General features: G+C 35.3%; 4 protein-coding genes across 4 annotated transcripts; 3 read left to right on the forward strand and 1 right to left on the reverse strand.

Annotated features, from left to right (window-relative positions):
- Positions 1 to 3,929: 3,929 nt before the first annotated feature.
- LOC105969466 (protein VACUOLELESS GAMETOPHYTES) lies at positions 3,930 to 4,463 on the reverse strand. Its single transcript, XM_012994217.2, has one exon. The coding sequence runs from the start codon at positions 4,461 to 4,463 to the stop codon at positions 3,930 to 3,932; it is 534 nt and encodes a 177-aa protein (XP_012849671.2).
- Positions 4,464 to 5,676: 1,213 nt separating this feature from the next.
- LOC148772436 (uncharacterized) lies at positions 5,677 to 7,582 on the forward strand. The gene has a single exon (XM_088812567.1). The coding sequence runs from the start codon at positions 6,018 to 6,020 to the stop codon at positions 7,461 to 7,463; it is 1,446 nt and encodes a 481-aa protein (XP_088668693.1). The 5' UTR covers positions 5,677 to 6,017; the 3' UTR covers positions 7,464 to 7,582.
- Positions 7,583 to 8,636: 1,054 nt separating this feature from the next.
- Positions 8,637 to 10,971, forward strand: LOC105969424 (uncharacterized). The gene has a single exon (XM_088812584.1). The coding sequence runs from the start codon at positions 8,721 to 8,723 to the stop codon at positions 10,716 to 10,718; it is 1,998 nt and encodes a 665-aa protein (XP_088668710.1). The 5' UTR covers positions 8,637 to 8,720; the 3' UTR covers positions 10,719 to 10,971.
- Positions 10,972 to 22,165: 11,194 nt separating this feature from the next.
- LOC148772437 (uncharacterized) lies at positions 22,166 to 24,272 on the forward strand. Its single transcript, XM_088812609.1, has one exon. The coding sequence runs from the start codon at positions 22,665 to 22,667 to the stop codon at positions 23,592 to 23,594; it is 930 nt and encodes a 309-aa protein (XP_088668735.1). The 5' UTR covers positions 22,166 to 22,664; the 3' UTR covers positions 23,595 to 24,272.
- The last annotated feature ends 2,252 nt before the right edge of the window (positions 24,273 to 26,524 follow it).

Here is a 26,524-nt window from a genome sequence, read left to right on the forward strand (position 1 = left end):
TATGTGAGCCCACATAATTATTGAAATAATTCCAACAGTTCTTCCCATATCTCTCAAAAAACACACACACAGAACACGCAGTTAAGAAGGAGAAATATTTAACATAAGTAGATATATCATATATGTGATCTAACTCATTTAGTTGTCTAACAAAATAGACTACTTCATGAGTAACATTTATATATATATATATATATATATATATATATATATATATATATATATATATATATATATATATATATATATATATATATATATATATCAGGTACATATTATTGAAAGAGTTGACTTTTGGAGATATATGATGAAATAGTCAGCTTTCTTTATATTTGTTTGAGTCGTTTGATTAACAATCAGGGTTTGCAGATCAGTTCTTTATTTGGCTTTTTGATCCTAGTAGTTTTAATAATTTATTCTAAGTTAATTGAGACATCCACGTTCTATGTAACTCTACTCTATATAATTCTAATTCTTTCTCTCAAGTCTCCTCATTGACTGGATTATAACATACAAAATACAGTTTTCATGATCGGTAATATATACATAATTTTTTCAATTAAAAAACAATTTATGAATCAGGAAAAATACAATTTTTGTCCCTCATGTTTGCACCAAATTCACATTTGGTCCCCCATGTTCACACAAAAAAATGTATTTGATCCCTTATATTTCAAAAATTCAACACTTTTAGTCATTTCCGTTAATTTCCCGTTAAAACTAACGAAATCAAGCAGATGCACATCACTGCCTTAACTAACGATAAATTGACGAAAAAGGACCAAAAGTGTTAAATTATTGGAACATGAGGGATCAAATATTCTTTTTGTGAATATGGGGGGCCAAATACGAAATCGGTGCAAACTTGAGGGATGAAACCGTAATTTCCCTTCATGAATCTTATCTTGTACATAAGTGAAGGTTGGGTGTGGATGACAGCTTCTTTTTCCTTTATTTATTTATTCTTTTTCTTTTTTTCTTCTTTTTTTTTTTAATATTTATTTGAATTTAATATTAAAGATGCAAGTGAAGGGATGAATTTACTCCTCAAAATCTCACGTGCAAAGCACATGTTTTAACATTCCGGTTAAAATTGCTGGAAAATTGAGTTTAGAGGGCACCGTGCAACGAATTAACGAGTTCTGGTAAAAACGTGCATTTTTTTTTTGTTTGAGGGGTAAAGTGCAGATCAACCATTAGTTTAGGGGGCAAACTGCTTTTTACTCTTATTTTAACTTAGGGACTTTTGTAACAATTAGAAATTAGGGAAAATTTGACAAAACCCTCTAATTACACAAGTGTCATTACAATGAGCCCAATTTTATTCTATATTTTAAAGATAAATCCAAAATACTTTTTACCAATTAAAACCACCTAATTATCACTATTATACCCGTAATTAAAAAAATAATGTATATTTAATTTTAATATTAAAAGATATATAATATCTTTTCTTAGGATGCTAATAATTAGGGAATTAGTTACCCGTTTTAATGACATCCATTCTCTCTCTGTGCAGCCAATGGGGTGTTATCACTTTAAGAAGACATATATATATATATATATATATATATATATATATATATATATATATATATATATATATATATATGCCGTTTGTATTTGCTCAGATGTATGTACATGTTTTTTTTGCTTGAACGTTATGTAGTTGTTTATCCGAGCAAGAAAGCGAATTTGTAATTATATAGCGTGGTTTTCATGCTTACATGGCTATTATACATAGTGGTTTTCATGTTACATAACTGTTATACACATAGTGATTTTCGATGAACATATAGTGATGAATTACACTAATTTAACAGTGGTTTACACTAATTTAATAGTGAATTACGTTAATATTAATGTGTATTATGCTTATTTTATAGTAACTTTTTACTTTAATTTCATAGTGGTTTTCGATGAGTATGTAGTGGAATTCATTTTTGTTTAAATATAAACCATTTAAAAAACTGAAGAAAGTAAAAACAATTTTTGTTTTAAATTGTAAACAAAAAACAATTAAAAATTTAAAAAAATTGGGAAAGCATAAACTAAAATTAATGTGAGATATGTGATATGAGAGATAATAAGGGATGGTGTGAGATGGGGGAGAGAATAGGGGGATTTGCATATGACAAAAAATGGATTGATTTTTCCATAATAATATAGGGTAAATAGCATTAAACCACCTAAACTTTTTACGTTTTTGCGGATCACCACCTGAACAATTTTTGTTTGCAAGAGTTCACCTGTACTCAATTAATTGTGCCACTTTGCCGTTTTTTGCCCGTTTTCAGGTCATAATGACCGGTTCTGGACACACGCGCGTTGCACATGCGAAATCCAAGGGTATTGTTGGCTTTTTCATTTTTAAAATTGAATAAATGTTAATTTTCATTTATTTATTTTATTTTATGTTTCTTTTTTGAAATGAAATTTTCTTAAATAGAATAAGTAAAAAAAGAAAAAGAAAAACGTCATCTTGTTCCCAGCAACTCAGCCCTGTATTTTGAACTCATGGCCCAAAAAATCCGAACAAACCACCGACATAATTACTTTCTCGCCTCTGCAATTCCAAGGATGACCACTGCCGTCGCACCAATCTCACCACCCACTGCCCACCGGCGCACACCCGATCTCACGGCCGAGCGCCGCTCACCGCCGCCGTGGCATGGGGCGGCCTCAATTGTGAGAAGATCCTATAATCCTCCATTCGTTGGAAGAAGATCTAGTCGTTCGGAGGAAGAAATCGAAAGAAAATAGTGTTCATATAACTTGAATTGGGGAAAGGGGGAAATTAAATGAACATTTTGGACCTAATTTTAGGTCCAATTTCAGTCATGATGGCGGCGGATCTGAAGAAGATGTGGTGGTGGTGGTGAGCTTGGTGGTTGTGCAAGAGGCTGGTTACTCGGGGTGAGTGGCTGCAACATGAGAGAAATGGTTGATGAAAATTGTGAGTTAGATGAGTAGGGTGGGGGGGTTGGATATGGTCTGCCGCCGCCAACGCCGTTGGCCTTGATGAGTTCATCTATGTGAAATTACGGCTGATTGCCGGCGGGTAAACGGCGACGTTTTTCTTTTTGTTGGTCTGATGATGGTGATGATTAGGGAAAAATAAAGTAGCAGCAGTACAGTATATGTGGTGTTGTGGTGGATCTTCTTCTGGGATTGGGAACAAGACGAAGACCCTTTTGTTTTTTTTTTTTTTAATAATTATTCTATTTTACATTTATTCAATTTTAAAAATGAAAAAGCAAACAATACCCTTTGATTTCGCATGTGCAACGCGCGTGTGTCCAGAACCGGTTATTATGACCTCAAAACGGGCAAAAAACGGCAAAGTGGCACAATTAATTGAGTACAGGTGAACTCTTGCAAAAAAAAATTGTTCAGGTGGTGATCCGCAAAAACGTAAAAAGTTTAGGTGGTTTAATGCTATTTACCCAATAATATAATATAGTAATTTTCAGTAATAGTAAATAGGGGCATTTTGGATAATTAGAGTTAATTGGATTTATAACAAATATCAATTAAAAAAAATGAATTTATCAAGAAGTCAAAATTCAATGAAGGGTGTTTGTGAAATAGTCCTACAAATTATACAGGGATAGTCGATGCTAAAACGACCTTGTATATATCTATATATGTTTTAGGAACATCCATATATCTAAGAGAAAGAGAGCATGATATATCCTGCAATTGGCCAATAAAATTACTTATAAATTAACAACGAATATACCTGAATCTGCATAATCTTTTTATTGACATGAGCAATGGTAGAAAAGCAAAATTAAATCTTCGCAAGAAGGAAAAAGGAAGAAGAAAAAAACACATAGAAAATCACACAAATACAAATTGTAGAAAATTAATCTAGACAACCGCCATCGCCGCAGCTAACGCATCCTCCACCACCACCAACGTCACCGTCAGACACCACCGGCAGCGGCGCACCCCAAATGAGCATCAAACCCACAAGAACCGCACCTGTAAAGCCAGTGATCTTGACCAACGGCCTTGCATATATCGCAGGCGAAACTCTTGCTAACGTAAGGCGATCCGTAAACAAGATGGAGCTTATGCGCGTGAGCGGCGTGGGTGATGGTCAACGGCAAGGCGGCGCAGAGCAAGTGCAGATCCATTCGGCACGGCCTGCAGTGGTAGGAGAAGCCATTTACCACCCCCCAGCACGCATCGCATATGCAGGAGCCGGTGGCGTACGTGGGTTCCGGCAGGAGGGTGAAAGGATGGCCCTTATGGCCAACGTGGGTAATCATCTTCGGCATTTCGAAGCATTTCTTGTGGAGGAAGAATTCGCAGATTGTGCACGAGTAGATTACGCCCGAGGGCTTGAGAGTGCATCCCGGACAAGAAGAAGAAGGCGATAGCTCTTTGGTTTGCTGATTGCAGATGATGATCTCTAATGGGTGTGGATGGCTGAAATGATGGTAACTTGTCCCCATTACTGTAGTTGTAGTTGACGGAGTTTTTTTCTTTACCAATCACAACTCCTCTAATTTCACTACCACATAACACATAGTAGAGAATAGATTTTTTTTTTTTAATTTTTGTAATTAATACATGAATGATATGTGATCAAAAGCGGTTTGACTTCTTAAGATTGTTGAAAGAGTCAGCATTTCGAGGTTCGATATGTAACTCTCTCTGAAAATTACGGTTACCAGGTTGCATTGATTTCATAATTGGTCTTTAATGTTTAAAAAAACATATTTAGTCTATCATGTTTCAATAATTTTACACTTTTGGTCATTTTCGTCAATTTACCGTTAGTTCATCAGTTATGGCAGTGATGCACACACGCTTGATTCCGTTATTACTAACCGTAAAATGATGGAAAAGACTAAAAGTATTGAATTTTTGAAACATGAGAGACCAAATGTGTTTTTCGTAAACATGGAGGACCAAATTTGAAATCGGTGCAAACTTGAGGGACAAAAACTGTATTTTTTCCTGTAACTCACTATTATGTTCCTTATTTGTTGGGACAGTAACAGTTTTGGCAAAATCAATTTTATTATACAAACAACTAAAAATATATTTTTAAAATTACAATATATGTTTAATTGTTTTATACATATATTTTATTTTTAATAATTACAAAATAGAGAAATAAATAATACTCATAACATTAAACACAACTATGTAATAAAGTGTGGTATAACCATATTAATTACTTTTTTTGGATAAACAAATATAAAAGAAAATAAATAAATAATATTTCTAAATTAAATATAACGTACAAATTGGTAAAAATCCTCCTAGGGTATTTATGTTATTTCACATTTTTATTAGATTTATTCAGATTTTATTTATGTGGACGAAATTGTAAACAAAAAAAAAATGATATTGGGGCTAAATAAATAATATAAGTAAAAAGGAGTCGAAGTGCATTCTCGCGTGCCACGGATGTGAATTTTGCCATCCAACTTAACGGAAATTCAAACTGTGGACGGAAAGTGTAAAAAACCGATTATTTGAGAACCAATTTAATGGCAAAAAACATTTAAGGACCAAAATAAAAAACATGTATAATATAGGGACCAAAACTGTAATTACTCCTTATTTGTTCATAAATTGATAGAGAGAGAGAGATAGCACGCAATAAAGTCAATGGTTTTTTAACAGGACAAAAGTTTCAACCAAATTACATTTTTTTTTCTTCTTATTTTTGCATAATTCCAAATTAAATGGCGATGAAATGACAAATTATTCCACCACTAGACAAAATCTGATCAAATAAAAACGTCAGAAAGAAATATGAATTTAAAAGCAAGTCAACTCTTAATTTTGCAAGTCAACGCCATTAAAGAGGGGCGACCGGTTCAACTCCCAGCTTGTGATGAATCCCACATGCGGCCAGTTGGCACCCTAAGCATTCACATATACTTTATTCCAACTTGCTTAACGTGTTTGACAAAAAATTGTGTATATCAAGCACAAATTCACGTTGTACCCTTTACATAGAAATAAACGAAAAAAAAACAAATAAGAGAGAAATGGAGTTCAGGCATTTCAGCCACAATCACGGCCTAGTTTACCACCAAGTTGTTCAAGGATCTGAAATTCATTGCTCCGGCTGCAAATCTGCCGGCTCAGGAAACGTCTATGTTTGCTGGCAGTGCAGTTACTTCCTCCACGAGCACTGTTTTCGTTCTGAACGGTCGCTCAAGCACCCGTCTCACCCTCTTCATCCTCTTACTTTGGTTCCTTCTCCTACTTATCCGTCCGGATCTTTTTTCTGCAATTCTTGCAATCTTGGTGGAGATGGATTCTCCTACACTTGTTCCGAATGCGAATTCGATATTCATGTCCATTGTGCTCTTAATGTTCAAATTCCTAATCCTAATCTCAATCCACATTTATTCCCTTCCCCTGTTCCTAATCCTAATCCTAATCCTAATCCTGCGCAGAATTATAATCCCAATATCTATCCTCCTCCAATCCAATCTAATGCTTATCCAACTTATCCTCCTCAAAACACTGTTTCTCCCCCTAATCCAATTAATAACCCTTATCCCAATTTCACCCCTCCTAATCCAATTACACCACCAATTCCTCAAAATCCTGCATACCCACCCAATCAGAATAATGATCCAATTCCTCCTTACCCACAACCAAATACTGCACCCCCGTACAATTACGTTCCTCCGGCGCCACCACCACAGCCTACAGTGCCAATTTATAGTACTGTAGTGAACGCCACCCCTGCCACAAATCCGCCGCCACCTCAGCCCACCAAGCCGGAACCGAAACCTGCACCGAATATGATCAAGCATTTCAGCCACCCACACGTGCTCAAGGGCATGGAAATCGAGCAGAAGAATGCCAAAGTGTGCTCCGCTTGCGAGTGCGAGTTGACCGGTGCCGCCTACTGCTGCACCGAGTCCCAATGCAGTTTCAACCTCCACAAATCATGCTTCGACTCCGCCAGAGAGATCCGCCACAAGTCCCACCTCGAGCACCCGCTCACCTTGCTGGCGGAGCCGCCGTACAGCGAGGGGTTCACGTGCAACGCGTGCCTGAAAGAGGGCAGGGCGTTTACCTACACATGCGCCGCGTGCTCGTACGATCTGCACATAGATTGTGTCCAGTGGCCGGAGAAGGTGACCCGCTCGGACCACAAGCACACGCTGACCCTGTACTACTCGTCACCTGCGGCGGCGGCGGCCACGGCCGATCAGGAGTTGACTTTCATGTGCGATGTTTGTATGAACCCGGTGCACGAGATGGCGTGGTTGTACCAGTGCCGTGAGTGCAATTTTGGGACACATCTGGAGTGTGTGACTTCTGCGGTGAAGCAGCAGAGTACCGCCGGCAGCAGCAGCGGCGGCGGTGAGGCAAAAACTGAAGAGGTAACGATCACGGAAGCTGAGCTCAAATTTGCAGTTCTTCAATTTTTGCTCGAAGCCCAAGGCAGAAAGGCCGTTCTGGATAGTATTTGAATTTTATTTACTTGATGTAAAATCTCTTGGGCGTACAGTCGCAATTGATCAATATCGTGGACGTGTTCGATATAAATCTGGGGTGTGCATATTTTTTATATATTATTGATCAGTTGAGTGTAGAACTGTGTATGGGTGAAAATCGGATGAGTCGAATCCGAAGTGACACTTTCGGGAAGATTTTAATTCCGTTCCGAAAAAATTTGAAAAAAATGGGAATCTACATTTTCAGAAAATGTAATGATAAAACTTGTTCTAGAATCAAAAGCATTTCAGATCGGAATCGGAATTCGGAAATTCTATATTTTTTTTTTTTGTGTCACCTATAACATAATATAACAATATTTATACAGGAAACATATAATAATATTTATATTATAAGTGTAATTTGTGAATAAATATGATCGGAAGTTTCTGGAATTGAAATCGGTTCGGTATTGGAAATCTTATGTGTATTGCAATCACGTTAAAGAAATGGAAAACCCAAAAATTGGAACTTTGGTAATTGAGATGAAATGTTATTCCTAAAACAAAACAAAAAAAAAAAAAATCGTCTCGAAATTGGTATAATTCCAAAATTTCGTTCCAATTTCCATCTTAGGATTGTGAGTCGTAATTAAATGTTGTTGATTCTTGCTTAATAATATACTGAAGAACAAAATGCACTTCGCCCCCTTTGAAAATTTCAAATTTTGCACTTTCCACTACTAATTAAAAAAAGAGATTACCCCTCAAATTTGTGACTGCCGGAAGCAGCCCGAACCTCCATGTAACAAGTTTTGTCCGAATCGCATTTATTACTAAAAGGAAATCGCTTTCCACCGTAACTTGGGAGATACCCAATATCTTGCTAGCCGAAGACCTTGCAGAAGTGCAGAAATTTCTGCAAAATTATTGTTTGCGAGTTAAAATGAGCTTAGCCGTGTCAACTAAATGCGTAAGTAAGACAAGCCAAAATTTTAAATTTAAATAAAATAAAAAATGACAGAAAGATATATGCATTTATATGAAAGTCAACTCATAATTTCTAAAGTGAATGCTCATTACATAGTCTAGAGAGATGACTGATTCAACTCCCACCTTGTGAAGAATCTCGTAATGTTGGCATTCACATACTTTATATCCAATTTGCTTAACAATGTTTGACAAAAAAAAAATAATAATAAACAATAATAATAATAATAAATAGTATACATCAAATTTTGATCCCAGCAAAACACATTCAACTTGAACAGAAAAACCAAGAGAAAAGTAGGAATGGAGTTGAGGCATTTCAGCCACAACCACGGCATGGTTTTCCATCAGGTTGTTCAAGGATCTGAAATTCACTGCTCCGGCTGCAAATCTGCCGGCTCAGGCAACGTCTACGTTTGCTGGCAGTGCAGCTACTTCCTCCACGAACACTGTTTTCGTTCTGAACGATCTCTCAAGCACCCGTCTCACCCCCTTCATCCTCTAACACTGGTACCTTCTCCTACTTACCCCTCCGGTTCTTTTTTCTGCAATTCGTGCAGTCTTGGTGGAGATGGATTCTCCTACACTTGTTCCGAATGCGAATTCGATATTCATGTCCACTGTGCTCTTAATATTCCCATTCCTAATCTCAATCCACATTTATTCCCTTCCCTTGTTCCTAATCCTAATCCTAATCCTAATCATGCACATAATTATAATCTCAATATCTATCCTCCTTCAATCCAATCTAATGCTTATCCAACATATCCTCCTCAAAATACTGTTTATCCCCCTAATCCAAACCATCCTTATCCCAATTTTACCCCTTCTAATCCAATTACACCACCAATTCCGATTCCTCAAAATTCTGCATATCCACCCAATCACAACAATAATCCAATTCCTGCTTACCCACCACCAAATATTGCACCCCCATACAATTACGTTCCTCCGGGGAATCCCGCCGCTAATCCGCCGCATCCTACTGGGCCGATTTATAGTACTGTAGTGAATGCCACCCCCGCCACAAATACACCGCCACAACCGCAGCCTATAGGGCCGATTTATAGTAATGTAGTGAATGACACCCCCGCCACAAATCCGCCTCCACCGCAGCTTACAGAGCCGATTTATAGTACTGTAGTGAACGCCATAAATCCGCCGCCACCACCGCAGCCTACTGGGCCGATTTATAGTACTGTAGTGAACGCCACCCCCGCCACAAATCCACCGCCACCACCGCAGCCTGAAGGGCCGATTTATAGTACTGTAGTGAACGCCACCCCCGCCACAAATCCGCCGCCACCACCGCAGCTTGAAGGGCCGATTTATAGTACTGTAGTGAACGCCACCCCGACCACAAATCCGCCACCACCACCGCAGCCTACAGAGCTGATTTATAGTACTGTGGTGAACGCCACCCCGGCCACAAATCCGCCACCACCACCGCAGCCTACAGAGCTGATTTATAGTATTGTAGTGAACGCCACCCCCGCCACAAATCCGCCACCACCACCGCAGCCTACAGAGCCGATTTATAGTACTGTAGTGAACGCCACACCCGCCACAAAGCCACCACCACCGCACCCTACAGAGCCGATTTATAGTACTGTTGGGAACGCCACCCCCGCCACAAATCCGCCGCCACCACCGCAGCCTGAAGGGCCAATTTATAGTAATGTTGTGAATGCCACCCCCGCCACAAATCCACCGCCACCTCAGCCCACCAAGCCTGAACTGAAACCGGCACCAACCTTGATCAAGCATTTTAGCCACCCACACGTGCTCAACGGGATGGAAATCGAAACGGAGAACGCCAAAGTTTGCTCTGCTTGCGAGATGGAATTGACTGGCGCCGCCTACTGCTGCATCGAGTCCCAGTGCAGTTTCAACCTCCACCAAACGTGCTTCGACGCCCCCCGCGAGTTACCCCACAAGTCCCACCTCGAGCACCCGCTCACCTTGGTGACGGAGCCACCGTACAGCGAGGGGTTCACGTGCAACGCGTGCATGAAGGAGGGCAAGGCGTTCGCCTACACGTGCGCTACGTGCTCATACGATCTGCACATAAACTGCGTCCTATGGCCGGAGAAGGTGACCATTTCGGACCACAAGCACCCTTTGAGCCTGTACTACTCATCATCGTCGGCGGTGGGTTCGGCGAATCAGGAGGTGACTTGCACGTGCGATGTTTGTATGAACCCGGTGGACGATTCAGCATGGGTGTACTTTTGTCGTGAGTGCAATTTTGTGAGCCATCTGGATTGTGTGACTTCGGCATTGAAGCAACAAGAGTGCTGACGGCAGCAACGGCGATGGTGCAAAAAGTGAAGAGGTACGGAAGCTGATGAGATCAACATTGCTGTTTTTTAAGCTTTGCTCAATGCATAAGGCAGCCGTTGTTGAATGACCGCATCAACCAAGAGTTTAAGGTGCCTGCACGTGAACTATTTGAAATGAGTCATTGTGGAATTCGAACTTTGGACTTTTTCATTTGGCCTGACTCTATATCATGTTGAATAATGACATTCTCAATCAAAAGCTTAAGCTCTTAGTAAAATGTATCATTAATATTAATATCTTCAATAACCTAGGAGTGGTAAACGAGCCGAACCGGCTCGCGAACTCAACGAGCCGGCTCGACAAAGGCTCAAACTCGAGCTCGAGCTCGAGCTTCGGACGATCTCGAGCTCGAGCCCAAATCTAGTTGTTCGACAGCTCGCGAGCCGGCTCGCGAGCTGCCTTCTATATATATATTTTTTAATACATATATTATATATATATATATATATATATATATATATATATATATATATATATATATATATATATATATATTATTCCTATTCTTATTATTATTATTATTATTAACTAAATAGTAAATAGTCTATAATAATAAATATTTCTAGTATTTAAATAGAAACAAATCTATATTACTTAAATAATTCATAAGAATATAAAATATTATAATAATAATAGAAAAATTAAATATATATATATATTGGGACTTGTTCCCACCTAGGGCTGAAAGTCGGAAGGATCGGATCGGAATTAGCCTTTCGGAATATTTCCAAAAAAATTCGGAAGTACAAAATCAATTCCAATTCCAATTCCAAAATTTTCGGAATCTAAAAATTCATTCAAATTCCAAAAGGCCCGGAAATTTCGGAATTTCGGAAATTTTTCGGAAATGACATAAGTATTAAAATTTCGAAACTTCGCTGAAAATTTCATAATTTGCTAAAAATAAAAAACATCCACGTCGATAAAAATAACTACTAAATTTCAATTCAAAAAATAAACGACATCATAATATCCAATAAAACTTCTAGCAAAAATTAAATAAACTCTTTGGCTTTGCACAAGAAATAATAAAACGTAAAACTACGGTTTTACATAAAATAAACTAGAGCTTTTTTTAGGTGACATGGCCCATAAAGAATAAATACAACTAAATAATGTAAAATAAGTATATATATATATATATATATATATATATATATATATATATATATATATATATATATATATATATATGTATTCAAAGATGTATTTTTTGCAAAAAAATCGGTTTTTTTTCGGAAAAAAATCGGAATTTTTTCGGAATTAATTTCGGAAATAATCGGATCGGAAATCGGAAATTCCAATTTTTTTTATATAATTCCAATTACAATCCAAAAAAATCGGAAATCGGAATTTCGGAAATCGGAATGAAAAAAGTTGTTCCAAAATCGGAACTTTTCGGATCGGAACTGGCGGAAATCGGAATTTCCGTTCCAACTTGCACCCCTATTCCCACCCCTACAATAGCCGCATTGGGACTTGTTTGAGTTCGAATCCCACAACCACCCATTGTAAATATTGCAAGTGCAAGGCTTCAAATTTAATTATTCGTCTGCACTTGAGAGCGCGTATTGAAGATATAAATATTAAATGATATATATATTTCATTAACAGGTTAAGCTTTTGGGTGAGGTAAACATTCAACAAAATTGACAACACAACAAATTGATGGAGTCTCTTACCAGGCCGGTTCCAACGTCAAGACGAATGTAGCTATAATTTGTGTTTTTATATAATTTACCCCTAAAATATATAATTTGTGTTTTTATATCCAGTTTGCATATATATAATAAAAATAAATCACAAAATTATATTTTATACTCATTTGAATCAAATTTCAGAAATAGCAAATTTTAACGCCTGTAATTTAATATTTTATCTCTACTCATATGTTTTCCAACACAATTTGAATTTAAATCAACCAAATCAAAGTTTAATTTGGGGCTTATCCCCCACCACCAAATCCCATAGGTTGTTTTTCGATTAAAACGAAAATAAATAAATTAATAATTTTTTAGTATGATTTACATCTCTTGTTTGATGGACATGGTACAAGAATTTATATACACTACAGCAGAATATAGATTTATGCTAAAGTAACTTTAAGGTCCTTGTGGTATTAGTAATAACAACCACACCCCTGAAAACAATTACCGGAACCAAGATTTCGTGCCTTGAGGACGGATATGCACTATATTTATTTCGTGCGTGGACGTTAATGTAGACAAAACATTATAAATCCTATATAAAATAATAAGAATTTAAGAAATGTCAGGAGCACTATGTCATCCCTTAGCTATATGTTGTCTCCATCACTGTCTGAAACTAATAGTCGGTTAGAATCCTAACGAAATAACTTATCCAATTCATTATTCCGTTAGAGTCTCTAACAATGTTTCATGGGATAATTGTAATTACCAGTACTACAGGGATCTTAAAGTTATTTTATCATATATCAACTTGTGTAGGCGTAATTTACCTTAGATTGAACTGCAGATTCTTTCATTATATTCTATCTATACTATATATAAAAGCATGAATAGGGTGGTGGTTTCTTCCCTTTTATATAGTGACTATTATAGTTACTCAATCTATATAATCTATATAATATATAAAAGTTGAATTCCATAGCTAATTGATTGATATTTGGCAATTTCAATTGATGACATGTCATCAATTTCATCCCAAGTGGTGAATTGATTGGTGGAAATAAACCATCAAAAAACATGTCATCATTTTCCAAAATTAGAGGTAATTAAATATATTTAATTATTTTATTAATATATTTATATCCTACCATTTATAAAATGCTCTAATTATATCAACTTTCTTGGAAACCCTAAATAAATTTATTTTTGAATTTCAGTTTATAATTAATTTAATTTGAATTTAGTCAAATTCGAGTTAAAATCTTCCCTTATTATAATGCATGATTGGTGACGTTACGAATTTTTTTAATTTTAATTCATAAAATTAGATTTATATTAAAAAACATTACAAAATAAATTATTTGATATTATACATTTTACATGAACATGACTAGAGAATGTGTATTTTTTTTTACTAATTTAATATTATATATTAATATTATCTGTAAAAAAGAAAGATACATGTTTGAATTTACTATCTTGCGAAAATTGACACTATTTGTTATGCCATGTGTAGAGCAATGTTTTGAAAACCGGACCGGACATCGACCCGGTCAAGCTACCGGGTCACGGTTGGACCGGTCCAACCGGGGTCCAACCGGGTTTCATTCAATTTTTTTTATATATAATTATTTTATTTATTTAATACCTCAAATATAATATATTATATATTTTATTATTCGTATACTTTATTCCACTCACATCATTTTATAAAACAAAGAATAAAAAATTATTAATTTTCTTCCACTCCTCTCTCTCTCCTCTCTTTCTCTCTCTCCCTTCTTTCTTCTTACTTCTTTCTTCTTTCTTCCTCCTCTCGTTTTCACGCACAGTCCCCAATCCCCATCCCATTCTCTTCTTCCTTCCTTCTTTCCTTCTCTTCCTCCTTGTCTGTTCTTAATTCTTCCCATTTCCATCCAAACATTACTTTATTTTCTCCACTTTTTTCTTCATTTTTTTTTTCATTTTCACTTTCACCTTCTTCGTTTTCTTTTCTTTGGTGGATAGCCATGGCAGCTATCACTTGGATTGGGTCACATACTACCCAGATCCGTTCACCAGCAACCTTTTTCGACAAGATTCAGTAACCCACTACGTAGATCCGACGATGCCATTTTTTTTGAGCTAAAAACCGGTTTTCGGGTTAACCGGTTCTTACCGGTTGAACCGGATTTTTGGTGATTGACCCGGTTTTTTGAGCTTTGTGAGTTTTAACATCTAACCGGACCGGACATGGCGGCAATTCGCGGTTGGACCGGTCGGACCGGCCGGTCCGGTCCGGTTTTCAAAACATTGGTGTAGAGTAATGTACTCCCAATTATTTACCATATTGAAAATTATACTACATGAGTTTCATGTTATTACTTAAATAATTATTTTTTCTTCATTGAATCCAGTGACAATAAATTTTACGATTGATTTAACTTTTTAAATTATATACTAATTAAAATACAAATTTTATCATGATTATACTAATAAATTGAATAACCTAAGTTTAGTTTAATCAAATCATAAAAAAACGAATTGATTTTATATATTTGAAAATATAATAATTCTAAATCTTTGGAGTTAAATTTGTTTATCCACTTTATTTAATGGCTAACATTAAGAATATCAATTGTTTTGTTCAAAATGTATAATGATCGTATACACTATATATTGTATTCTATTAATAAGTATTTCATTATAACTCTAATAAATATAATTAAGTAAATATCTACAGCAACTCCAACCCAAAAGTATCAAACTGGGTTTGCAAATATTTATGTGTTATTTAATATTTTATTTTGATATTTATCTAAATGTATTTGTTCCAACCATAGGTATTAAATAGTTGTTAATTAAATATATCTAATTGCCACATGTTATTTATTATGCATGATTGCATAATGTATTTTTACATTCTAAAAGATGAAAGATCAAAATACCTCATTTCATAACTCTATTAGAATTAAAAATTACTATTTTGGAGTATAAAAATGGTGGTTAAATATTTTGATAGCTCATTTAATAATCCCACTAGAAGTGCTCTTGACGTAAATAGTTTATATTAATAATTCCCCTAATGTTTGTTTACGTCTTACATCGACCCCCTTATGGTATGATTTTTCAAGGAATTTTTTTATTACGTGGAATATTCCAATAATGCTTATTATACCCTGCACACACGACATTTCTTTATGGTATTTTTTAAAGACAAAAATTACCCTCAAGTGAACTTTACACGAAATATTTATTCTTCTTAAATAACACTTTCACAGATTTTTATTATTACCATGACCACCCCGAGGGTAATTTTTTAGTTTAAAAAGTGCGATAAAAGAAATGTCACATTTGCAAGGGTAGACTCCATACTTTTTGGGACATTACATGGAATAAAAAAGATTCCGTAAAAAAAACATACCATAAGGGGGTCGTGTAAGACAGAAACAAACATCAGGGGGAATTTTGGTATAATCACCGATAAGTGGGGGTGTTTTCTGTAATTTAGCCTAAGTTCAGGAGGATTTTCATAATTTATCTTATTAACAATGATTATTGTTCTTTTACGTCTTAACGTTTGCTTATACCCTTATAATATTTTAATTAATCTTAATGTCAGTTTGATAATATAATTAAATATTAATTTCTAATATATTTAATATGTGTTTTTTTATGCTTCAGCTACCACACATAAAAAATTGATATAAAGGTTTGAGATTGAATATAATTATTTTTTTATATTAAATAATAGATCATTGCAAAAAAAATTATTGCAAAATCAGAATTTGTGATTAATATTAGTATTAGAATTAGAATTATAATTAAGATTCTTTGAATTAATATTAGTATTATTACTAAAAATAGGATTCAAATTGTAATTAGAATTAATATATATACTATTAGGATTATGATTAATATTAGTATTAGAATTATAATTAAGATTATGATTATGCTTAGTACGATAATTAGTGAAATGCATTAGTAGTAGGATTATGATTAGCATTAGGATTGGGATTAGAATTAGAATTTACATTAGCATTAGCATTATTAGTATTAAAATTAATAGGCTTATGATTAGTGTTAGGAATAGGATTATGATTAGGATTACTATTAGAACTATTATTAGTGTTATGAATAGAATTAGGAATACGATAAGGATTTGGATAATATTAGAATTACAATCATAATTAGCATTAGCACAATAATTAGCATATCTAGATTATATTAGCATTAACATTAGCAATATTAACATATTAGTATTAATAATAATATTAATAATAGTATTAGTATTAATATTAGTATTAGTAATAGTATTAGTATTGGTATTAGTATTAGTGTTAGTGTTAGTATTAGTATTAATATAAGTATTAATATTAGTATTAGTATTAGTATCAGTATTAGTATTAGTAGGAATATATATATATTAGTATTAACATAAGTATAAGTATCCGTATCAATATTATTATCGGTATCAGTATAAGTATCAGTATAAGTATCAGTATCAGTATCAGTACCACAATATGTATCAGTACCTATATCGCTACCATTATTTGTATCATTATTAGTATCGGTATCAATATCGGTATCGATATCATAATAAGTATCAGTATCGGTATCGGTATCGGTATCAGTATATGTATATGTAACATACATTAGCATTAGCTCATTAGCATTAAAATTAGTTTTAGCATTTATATTAGTATTAGTAATAGTATTAGTATCAATATTAGTATTAATATTACTATTAGTAATAATATTAGTATTTTTACTAATATTAGTATTAATATCAGTATAGGTATCCGTATCAGTATTAATATCGATATCAGTACCAGTATCGGTATCAGTATCAGTATCAGTATATGTATCAGTATCGGTATCAATTTCAGTATCAAAATCAGTATGAGTATCAATATTAGTATGAATTTCAGTATCAATATCAATATTAATATTAGTATGAGTATTATGTGTATAATATTAGTATTAGTATTAGTATTTTTATCAACATCAATATCAGTATGAGTAACAATATTAATATCAGTATTAGTATGAGTATCACTATTAGTAATAGTATTAGTATTAATATTAATATTACTATGAATGTCAATATGAGTATCAACATCAGTATCACTATCAACATCAGTATCAGTACTAACATCAATATCAGTATCAGTACCACTATCCGTATCAGTATCAATATCAATATCAATATCAGTATCAGTATTTTTATTAATATCAGTAAGTATTAGTATTAGTATTAGTATTAGTATTAGTATTAGTATTAGTATTAGTATTAGTATTAGTATTAGTATTAGTATTAATATTAGTATTAGTATTAGTATTAGTATTAGTATTAGTATCGTATTAGTATTAGTATTAAGGTTAGTATTAGGATTAGAATTAAAATTAGTATGAGTACCCGTATTAGTACGAGTATCAGTATTAATATTAGTATCAATATTAATATCAGTATTAGTATTATTATTACTATCAATATTAATATTATTATTATTATTATTAGTATTAATATTAGTACTAATATTGATATTAGTATTAGCATTAGTGTTAGTATTAGTATTAGTATTAGTATTAGTATTAGTATTAATATTAGTATTAGTATTAGTATTAGTATTAGTATTAGTATTAGTATTAGTATTAGTATCAATATTAGTATCAAAATATTGATATCAACATTGGTATTATTATTGGTATTGGCGTATACATCTTTTCTAGGTTTTCTGTAATATTTATAAGTTGTGTTGTAGTTTGAGTAATGTGCATCACTAATTGAATGTTGTAAGTGATAAACTTAAAGGTTATTTGAATATATATCTATTGTGTTACATCCATGCTACTGTGTTTGTTGTTAAGTTAGTTATTTTGCAGAGGATTCACATTGCATTTCATGAAATAGAATTATACCATATGTTTTAAATTATTTCACTTAATCTTCATATCGTGTTTTGCGCCATTCGCATATTTTTATTACTAATATTTAATTGAATTTCATATGTTACAACTCTAATTTAAGAGATAATTTTTTTTTATTTCCTTCCATTTTGTTTTACTTGAATTGGTGTTGTTATAAAGAGGTAATCGTTTAAATATTATTATTTTTCTCATTTTAAAACTGATATCCGTGCAACGCACGGGTGAAGTACTAGTTGTAATACTAAATGGCTATGGTCAATTGAATAATTAATAATTTAAATAATAAATAGATCAAATTATATTTATCATTCTGATCTCTACAAAGAAAACATTAAAGAAGTTCATTTAATTTAGTCAATTTATTAATACGAAAAGTTTATTTACTAAAAAAATAATCATCATAGTATAAATTATGTAGTACTTAATAACACGTATGGATTTCACGATTAACCTCGAAAATAAAACAAAGTTGTTTTATTTAAGATAGAATGTAATTTCATTTACCATTTTTTTAATATATTAATTTAAGTTATTTCATTTTTGACTTTCTAGCCAAACAAAAAATAAAAATATTTTTTTACGAAATAGAATCTAATTTCATTTTTTTATTTGAATATATTAATTCAAATTAATCAAGATTCAGTGTTAATTTCATTTTTATTTACTTCTTATACTTGGGGCTTGAATAATTAAAACTATTATTTATAATATTAATATCATATGTTAATATTGTTATCGTTTGGATAAAAATAATTTACTTTCTCAATAATTTTAATATATATGCATAGTAACTTAAGAGAATAAAGAAAAAAAATACTATAAATATATGAAATTCAGAAAATATTCGATAATTATTATTCAATTTATTTTTATTTGTGATATAGTAAATTTTTATAACTTGAATAATATTTATAAATATTTATTAATAAATTTTAATAAATATTATGGAATTAAATTTATTAAATTTCAATTATGGACTATATTATTTAAATTTATTAAACTTTGTATTATAGAATACAAATATATTTGAGTGACATTTTGATGTGAAATATCGCTCGAAAAGATTAAACAGTGAGCTCGTAGGAAATCCACATGTCATAGTCCACAGGCTAACATATTTCATACGCTACAAGTGAAAATAAAAATGAGATCAAAGAGTAATGCACCCACAACTTAGGAAATGGACAAATAATATTGCACTTGGGAAACAAATCTCTTCATTATTCGTCTTTTACAGTGATGATGCATTGTCAGACTATGTCAAAGTGATAAAACAGTCTACAAGTATTCAACAAATTACATAATCTTCAAGATAAATGAATTAACAACTAATAAAAATTGGCCACGGACAAAGAAAAAAAAAATACCAACAACATCAATAACTATGTCAATAAAAAAAAATTTAATTAAATTGAGAGTAGGGAATTGTGAAAGAAGAATTGCGTTGCGCACCCAAAATTGCCTCTAATTGATGAAGATTAAATTACAATGAGCTCGTAGGAAATTCTCATGTCATAGCCCATAAATAAACGTATTTCATACGCTACAAGTGAGAAAAAATAAATCAAACAGTAATGCATCTAAAAGTAAATAAATGGAGAAATAGTAATACATCTGGGGGAAAAATATCTTAATCATTGTCTTTTAGACAAATGATGCATGGTTAGACTGATACGACAAAGAGCTATATAAAACTAAGTCTACAACCATCCAACAAATTCTATTTATTATTCAAGATAAATGAATTAACGAATAATGAAAATTGGTCAGGGACAAAGAAATGGAAAAACAAAAAAAACCAACAACATCAATAACTATTTCAATAAAAAAAAAAAAAAAAAGTAAAATTTAGAGTGGGGAATTGTGAATTGCATTTCACACCCAAAATTGACTCTAATTGCAAACTGGCGACTTGCATTCTAATACTTCAAATTTTGCAAAGGTCACTAGCAAATGGTATTTCTCATAGCAAACTGCAACATGCATTAAATTCTTGTGAGATTTTAATCAAAATTCAGTATATCGCGATAGTTTCACTTTTGAAAGAATTTTAATGTTTTATTGTATATTATGGTTTTAATTTCGTACTTTTACATTATTATTATATATTATTATACTTATAAGATAGATAAAAAAATACTAATTATCATTATTTATTTATTTATTTATTAATTAAAATTGAAATTACAATTTAATATTTTTTATCTTTTTAATTTTCAAAATTAATTCTAAGAAAATATAATACTCCAAAAATAAAAATTACATTATTTATGTATTAATTTACTTATTTGTTTATACTTTGTAGTATGCATCTACTTACTATACTCGATTTTTTTTATATTCAATTGTTGATTAAAAATCTCATTGCATTCTAAACGTGAGGTTCTTATATTATTTTAAATATATTAACTACATTACTTATAAAAAAAATTGAAACAATTTGAAATTAATTATCTCTAAAAAGGTGAAATATTTTTGAGACTCTACATACAGATTTAAAACCTTTTAAATTAGAATGGATATTTGGGTCATTTTTCACCGCTAAAAAACTATTTTATTTGACACCTTATTCTGTTTTAATCTATTTAACTTTTATCAACAATGATTTTTTATTCCCCAAAATAATAATGTTCCACATGTTTCGGTTTAATTTCTTGTAATATAGTATGTAACTTTATGGAAAATTGAGACTTTTGAATTATTTTGTACATTACACCTGAATAAAATAAGAAGTTTTTTTTTTTTTTTTTTTTTACTGTACTATAAAACACACACATAAAACATCAATTGTGTTTTGAAATTTTTAATACAAATAAAATAATTAAAAAATGTGAAGTAGAAAATAAAATATAAACAAGAAAAATATTTTTTTTAAGTTAAAGTATCTTGCTATATTGTTTTTTTGGTTAAAGTCTCGCAAAACAATATTTAGGGTGCATGCATTCTGCTATGATGCATATAATTTGTGGGTGAACTTTGTTAATTTTAAAAATTTCGAGTTCAAAATGTTAATTAGTTTCAGTTTTGATGTGCAAAACGCAATTCACTTGACTATAAGGAAGAAATACATGAAATATATATTGAGTTCCAATAAAATAAATGCTAAAAACATAACTAAGAAGCAAGTAAATGTCATTCAAAATTTTGATAACAACAATGATGAGTAAAAATTGTAATAATTGAACGAAAAGATAAGAAAATAACAGGGTCATAAATATACATAGGCAAAACCGTATGAAATTATTTATTATTTTACTATTAATTAATAAATAATTTTGAATTATATTAATTATATTCTAAATAATTATCAATATCACAAAATATTACTCTAATAACAATATAACTATTATATATAAATTATGGTAGATAGAAAATAAAATTAATACGACGCATATGCAACGTGTTTTCGTCCGTGGGGCTTGCGTCTTCTCCAAAACAACTTGGTCCGAACTCCGGTGAGAATACCTGCAACGCCGGGAGGGGTTCCCGGCGGGAAAGCTCCGACGATCAAGTTAGTGATCGGAATAGGAAAAATATGTATGCAATGTAAAAATAGTGATTAATGTATGTCTCCCCTGCGTGTATTTGAAGAACCTTCTATTTATAGATGAGGAAACCTTGGCCTCCAAGGTTTCCTTTTTTAGGGTTTCCTCTTACCCTCAAGTCACACGTTTTGGGCCTCTAATTATCATGGGCTCGTTTTACCCCGAGCTGATACTGGGCCTGCGAGCTAAGGTACCTCATTTCGTCTCTGAGGTCGTACGACCTAACGACCTAACTCCGCCTTACTGGGCTAAATTACCATGGGCTTTCCATTGTGGGCTTAATATCATTTGACCTTTTCATAATGGCCCGTATCAACTGCTCCCCCCTACTCCTTAATTATCGGACGAGAAGACTCTGTGTTATCTCATTTGGTAAATATGGAGTATGAGATGCGAAGTAATAGCTCGTTTTTAACTTTTACTTTTGATGGGGAAACGTGCCTCCCGCCTCTGACCGTCCTATCAATCAATGCGGTCGATTCGAGTTCCCTAGGTCATAATGAGGGGATTTCAATCGGTGCTTTTTGCGTCGAGTTCGAGGCGGCCTGCTTTTGATCTCGTTCGTCCGAATGGGTGGTTGAGATTTAATTTCCCTTCATCTTTTTCCCTATAAATACCCAGCTTGCCCAATTTGTAAAAATTTTCTCCTTTTTCCCTACGCGTTCCTCCTATTTGCTTTCTGGTGATTTTATTCTCTGAGACAGAGTTTTTCCTTCCTCGAGCTTACTACTTTCCCCGGTCAAGGTACTGCTTCTTTCCCCCATCTCTTATTACCCCTGCCTTTACTCTTCGAATTGATAATGTCTGCCCATTCTCCTGACCCTTTTGGCCAAAAAGTGCCCTCCGGGGAGGGGGGTGGAAACCCCGCCTTTTCTATCTCTTCTTCGTCGGAGGAGGGGCCTTACTTCTCCCTTTCGGGTAAACTCTTGGAACGACCCAAGAAGAGGGGCAAGAAAGAGGTTTCTTCTTCCGCGAGGAGTGGCTCGCCTTCATTATCCGAGGGACGAGATTTGGACGACCAATGGGGGCCCAGTACCCTAACCGAAATAGATCTGGCTAACTTAGTTCGCGACATAGGCCTCCCTACCGATGTCGAGTTAATTCTACCTTCGCGAGATGACCGCCCTTTAAATCCCCCTCTAGGTTTCAGTACTTGGTTTTCAGAGCAGTTCTATTTCGGTCTGTCCTTTCCTATCTCGCCCTGGTTTTCTGAAATTGCCCAACTATGTTATGTGTCTCTTAACCAATTCCACCCTCATGCCATAATAATCATGACCGGATTCCGCATGCTATGCGCTTGGTCGGGGGTGGTTCCTACACCAGCTCGCTTCCGAAGTGTCATGGTGTTGAAAAATTCTAGTCCCTTCCATATTTCCATCTCGGCTCGTCCGGGTTTCAAAATATTGATGCCACCCAACAAAACCGATGGGTGGCAAGGTCATTATTTTTTCGCAAGAAATCCCGTTGATACTCCCTATTTATGCTCTTGGCTTGCCACCTTGCCTGAGAAGAAAAGGGGAAAACCCTTGGCGGTTGATGAATGTTTGTTAAAAATGATATCTCACTTCCAACCGAGTTACGGCGTCCCGGATAGCCTCACCAGCTTTCCGCCGATGCTTCGTCACTTCTATTTTCACGACAACGGCACATATTCCTTAACTCGGGAAGATTTAGGTGGGTTTAGTTGTGACGCTTACTCTTTCCTCGAACCATTGTCTTACTTCGTATGATTGCTTTTGTTATCTCGTTAGTTACGTATTTATCTGTTTTGTTCCTCATTTACTTACCACCTTTTTTCCATTCTGGTGCGCAGATTTAAGGATGAAGAGGATGTTCCGAGGTGACAAACCGGCTACTCGTCATTCCGAGCCGGAGCCGGGGTTCGAAGCGTTCGAATTCCAGCGTCCTCTGGTCGCCGAATCTGAGAAGCACTCCTCGGAGGAGGGGGCTCTAAGACCCAGGCCTCCCAAGAAAAATGTCGCGCCTCCTCGCGCCCGAGGTGGGCCGCGTGCTGAGGATTCTGAACCTTCCCGGCGGTCTTCTGCCATAGTTCTGGCCTCCTCGCCACCTCCTCCTTCAACCGAAGAAGTGGTGGAAAAAGAGCCCGCTCCGAAGAAGCGGAGGACGGACTTGGCCCTTGGGCCGGCTGGGTCGTCCTTACCTGCCGGTTTTGGACTTCATCTCTGTCAAAACGCGGAGAACGCCATTGCCGCGTGTCGGTCTTTGGCCTTTCCTACCGATGTTGCTCATTTCGGGCAGATGAGTAAGGGCGACCGACTCGAGCTACTTCTTCACAACATTACACAGGTTTGTCTTATTTCGAACATGCGAACCAATTCCTTAATCTCATATCTTTTATTCAGGGTTAACCTTGTTTGAATTTCTTATACATGTAGCAATTCGCCATCGCTTTTTCGGGTCCTTTGGGGTGGTTTGACAGCGAACTCGACCTCCGTTCCCGTAGGATCAATGACTATTATCCCTGCCCCTGCCCCTGTTGCTGTAGATGACCCGTCCACATAAATTTTCCACTCTTTTTCGATAGGTATTCTGGTAGTCTCCCGGATGAAGTCTACCAGGGCCTGCCCTTTAACCGAGGTGCGGGGTTGATACTGAATCTCGTATTGTCCTAATTCGATGGCCCATTTAACAATTCGTCCTGACGCAGTAGGTTGACCTAGGGTTTGCCGAAGTGGTAGACTTGTACGGATTACCATGGTATGCGACAGGAAGTAAGGCCGGAGTCGTCGCGTAGTGAGGACCAGAGCATACGCTATTTTTTCGACTTCAGAATATTTGCTTTCCGACGTAGTCAGGATTTTACTAGTATAGTAGATCGGCTTTTGCTGGTTATTCACCTCTTTGAACAAGACCGAGCTGATTGATTCGTCGCCTACCGATAGGTATACGAACAGAGTTTCGCCCTTTTCAGGAGTGCTAAGAATCGGCAGACAAGTGAGGGATCGTTTTAATGCATCGAATGCGAGCTGGCACTCGTTAGTCCATTCGAATTGAGCTGTTTTCCTCAATATTTTAAAGAAAGATAGACTCTTATCAGCCATCCGTGATATAAACCGAGCTAGGGCTACTACCTTCCCTGCTAAGGCTTGAACTTCTTTGATGGAGCGAGGGGGTGTCATCTGGAGCACGGCCTCAACCTTATCCTGGTTCACCTTAATACCTTCTCGATTAACGACATATCCCAGAAATTTTCCAGCTTGTACTGCGAATGCACACTTCGCGGGGTTCAATTTCATTCCATATAGACGAAGGGTGGCAAAGGTCTCAGCTAGATCTGCGAGGTGCGTAGAACGCCTTTTGCTTTTAACTAGCATGTCATCAACGTAGACTTCGATGTTGCGTCCGAGTTGAGCCCGAAACATTCTATCCATCAATCGCTGATACGTGGCCCCTGCATTTTTCAAACCGAAAGGCATTACCACGTAGCAGTAAGTACCCGTGGCCGTGACAAAACTTACTGCCGGCTGGTCCTTTTCGTCCAGCGGAATCTGGTGGTATCCTTGCGAAGCATCCATCATACTAAGTAGTTCGCACCCGGTAGTGGCATCTACAAGTTGATCTATACGCGGTAAGGGATAATCGTCCTTTGGGCAAGCCTTGTTTAAGTCCCTGAAGTCGATGCACATTCGCCACTGGCCGTTGGCTTTTTGCACTAAAACCGCGTTGGACAGCCATGTGGGGAATTGGATTTCCCTGATATGTCCGATGTCCAGAAGTCGCTGAACCTCCTTGTGTATAATTTCGTCCTTTTCGGTACCGAAGTGCCGTCGTTTTTGTTTGACGGGTCTACACTCAGGTCGCAAATTGAGCCTGTGCACCACAGTACGAGGTGAGATACCGGTTAGGTCACTTGATTGCCATGCGAAGATGTCTTCATTAGATCGCAGTAACGCTATCAGCTCGTCTCGGAGAGGTGGTTCTAAATCCTTACTTATCCGGGTTTGTTTCATCATACCGGGGACGAGATCAATCATCATCAATTCGTCCATAGGTTGTACATGATTAATCTTATCTTCGGGGTCAACTCGGGGGCGTTTCTCGTCCCCCAAATCTTCTTTGGTGAGAGCATCACGTCGCCCTTTCTCCGCTAATTTAACCATCTCAACATAACATGATCTCGACTGGGCTTGATCTCCTCTGACCTCCCCTACCATTCCGTCGACTGGGAACTTGAGCTTCTGATGAATAGTTGAGGGGACCGCCCGAAAGGTATGCAGCATTGGTCGTCCTATTACAATGTTATACGAAGTCGGCGATCCTTCCACGATGACAAAATTAACAGCTTGCGTGCGGGTTCGAGGTGGCGTCCCTATAGTGACAGGGATTTTAACTTGGCCAATCGGTGTCAGGGATCCCCCTGTGAACCCGAATATCGGAGTGGTGACGGGGAAGACTGGGAGGTCCAGTTCCATTTGCAGGAAGCACTCATAGGATATAACATCGACTGAACTTCCTGGATCGACGAAGGCGCGAGCGACATCATACCCACCAACGTTAATTGTGATGAGGAGAGGGTCGCAATGGAAATCATCCAGATCTCCTTCATCTTCAGGACCAAATGATATGGTGGGGTATTGACGACCCTTCGGTGTAGAGATCTGGCAGACTTCGCGTTGGTTCTTAAGGCTACCGAGGTGGC

The sequence above is a fragment of the Erythranthe guttata genome, chromosome 2 (assembly GCF_056151865.1).
Source record: "Erythranthe guttata isolate IM_541 chromosome 2, IM_541, whole genome shotgun sequence".
In the NCBI taxonomy this organism is placed as follows: Eukaryota; Viridiplantae; Streptophyta; class Magnoliopsida; order Lamiales; family Phrymaceae; genus Erythranthe; species Erythranthe guttata.